Source organism: Calidris pugnax, unplaced genomic scaffold, assembly GCF_001431845.1.
Source record: "Calidris pugnax isolate Ruff unplaced genomic scaffold, ASM143184v1 scaffold322, whole genome shotgun sequence".
Lineage (NCBI taxonomy): Eukaryota > Metazoa > Chordata > Aves > Charadriiformes > Scolopacidae > Calidris > Calidris pugnax.
This window is the reverse complement of record NW_015091035.1, coordinates 106,506-108,282: the sequence shown is the minus strand read 5'-3', so window position 1 is coordinate 108,282 and position 1,777 is coordinate 106,506. Positions and strand designations below refer to the sequence as shown.

Sequence of the window (1,777 nt, the reverse complement as noted above, 5' to 3'; positions counted from 1 at the left end):
GGTTCCACCCACCCCCATGATGGTTCCACCAACCCCAATGATGGTGCCAACCACCCTGGTGATGGTTCCACCCACCCCATGATGGTTCCACCCACCCCCATGATGGTTCCACCAACCCCAATGATGGTGCCAACCACCCTGGTGATGGTTCCACCCACCCCATGATGGTTCCACCCACCCCATGATGGCTCCACCCACCCCATGATGATGGTTCCACCCACCCCGTGCGGGCGAAGTTGCCCCAGTAGCGCATGATCCTCCGGCTGAGCTTCTCCTCCTCCTCCGTGTAGTTGAGTTTGGGGTTGAGGGGTTGCCCGAAGACGAACTCGATCTCGTAGCCGTGGGGCACCCCCATCCAAGGGGGCCACAGCAGGTTGGAGGCCCGGTGGTCGAAGAGGTAGGCGTAGACCTTCCCCCCTTTCTCCGCCCACCGTTGGGCGAAGTGCATGAGGGGACACACCACGTTGTGGTCGCCCACGATGTCATCCAGGGCTTCCCGGTTCTTCACGGGGTTGTCCTGGTCCAACCAGTCGGTGTACTGGAGAACCACCGCTTCCGCCGCCAACTCGTTGGCCTGGGGGACCCCCAACCTCACCCCCCCCAAAAACTCCTCCCGACTAATTAAACTCTCGTTATCCTTCCCGAAACCCGGCACCCCGTAGACCAAAAAGTAGGTGCCTTCATCTTGGACGGCTCCTAAGAGAAGATCCACTTGGGGGGCGGTGGGGAGGTCCTCCCCACCTCCTCCTCCTCCCCCCAACAAGGCCTCGGGGGTGTCGGCCAAGAAGTCCCCGTCCACCACGGGGACGAAGGCGAAGCGGAAGATCCCTTGTTGGGGCAAAACGGCGGCTTCTTGTTCCACCAACTCCAGGGGGGTCTTGGCTCGGAGACACCCCAAGAGCTCGGTCTCGTTGAGTCCCGTCATCGTCGTCCCAGTCATCCCAGTCGTCATCCCAGTTGCCCCACTGGGACAACCCACCAGTTTAGCCAAAGTGACCGCCCTCCTCCTCCCTTCGGCCGCCCCCACCGTCACCCAAGGGCCGTTGGGGGACCCGCTCTGGAGAACGGCGCGACGGAAAAGGGGGCGACTCGGGGGGGACAACAAATGGAGCCCGATGGAAGCGGCGCCGGCGCTTTCGCCGAAAAGGGTGACGGCCCCCGGGTCCCCCCCGAAAGCTCGGACGTTATTTTGGACCCACCTCAAAGCCAAGCGTTGATCCAACAACCCCACGTTCCCTGGAGCTTCGGGGTGACCGGGGAACCCCAAAAACCCCAAAGCCCCCACCCGATAATTCATGGAAACCACCACCAACCCTTCGGCCGCCGCCAAATAACGCCCGTCGTAGACGTCCAAGGTGGCCGACCCGCTGTAGAAACCCCCCCCGTAGACCCACACCAAGACGGGGACGGGTTTGGGGGGGGTTATGGGGCGGGATGCCCCCCCCGCCCCGTTTTCACCCCCTACAAGTGGGACCCACACGTTGAGGTAGAGACAATCCTCGCTCATCTCCCGGTTGGGGTTCCACATCTCCGACCCCCCGAACCCGGGGAACATGGTGTCCACGGCTTGGTAACAGGCGTGACGGTGGGAGGTGGCGTCCAGGCCCCCCCCCCAATGTGGGGCGGGACGTGGGGGGCGGAAACGAAGGGGTCCCAAAGGGGGTTCGGCGTAAGGGATCCCCAAAAAAGCCCCCACTTTTTGGGGACCCACGGGGAGGAGGGTCCCCCGGACGGGGCCGGAGGAGGTGGGGACCAGGAGGACGTCGTTTTCATCGTG

General features: G+C 63.5%; 1 protein-coding gene across 1 annotated transcript in view; it reads right to left on the bottom strand.

Moving 5' to 3' along the window:
- LOC106896300 (acetylcholinesterase-like) overlaps positions 1 to 1,777 on the bottom strand; it is a gene marked incomplete at its 5' end in the record, with an annotated part of 8,010 nt that extends 6,233 nt beyond the window's left edge. Inside the window, one exon of the mRNA XM_014956134.1 lies at positions 222 to 1,777. Coding sequence (XP_014811620.1) covers positions 222 to 1,777 — 1,556 coding nt within the window. The remainder of the gene's footprint in view (positions 1 to 221) is intronic.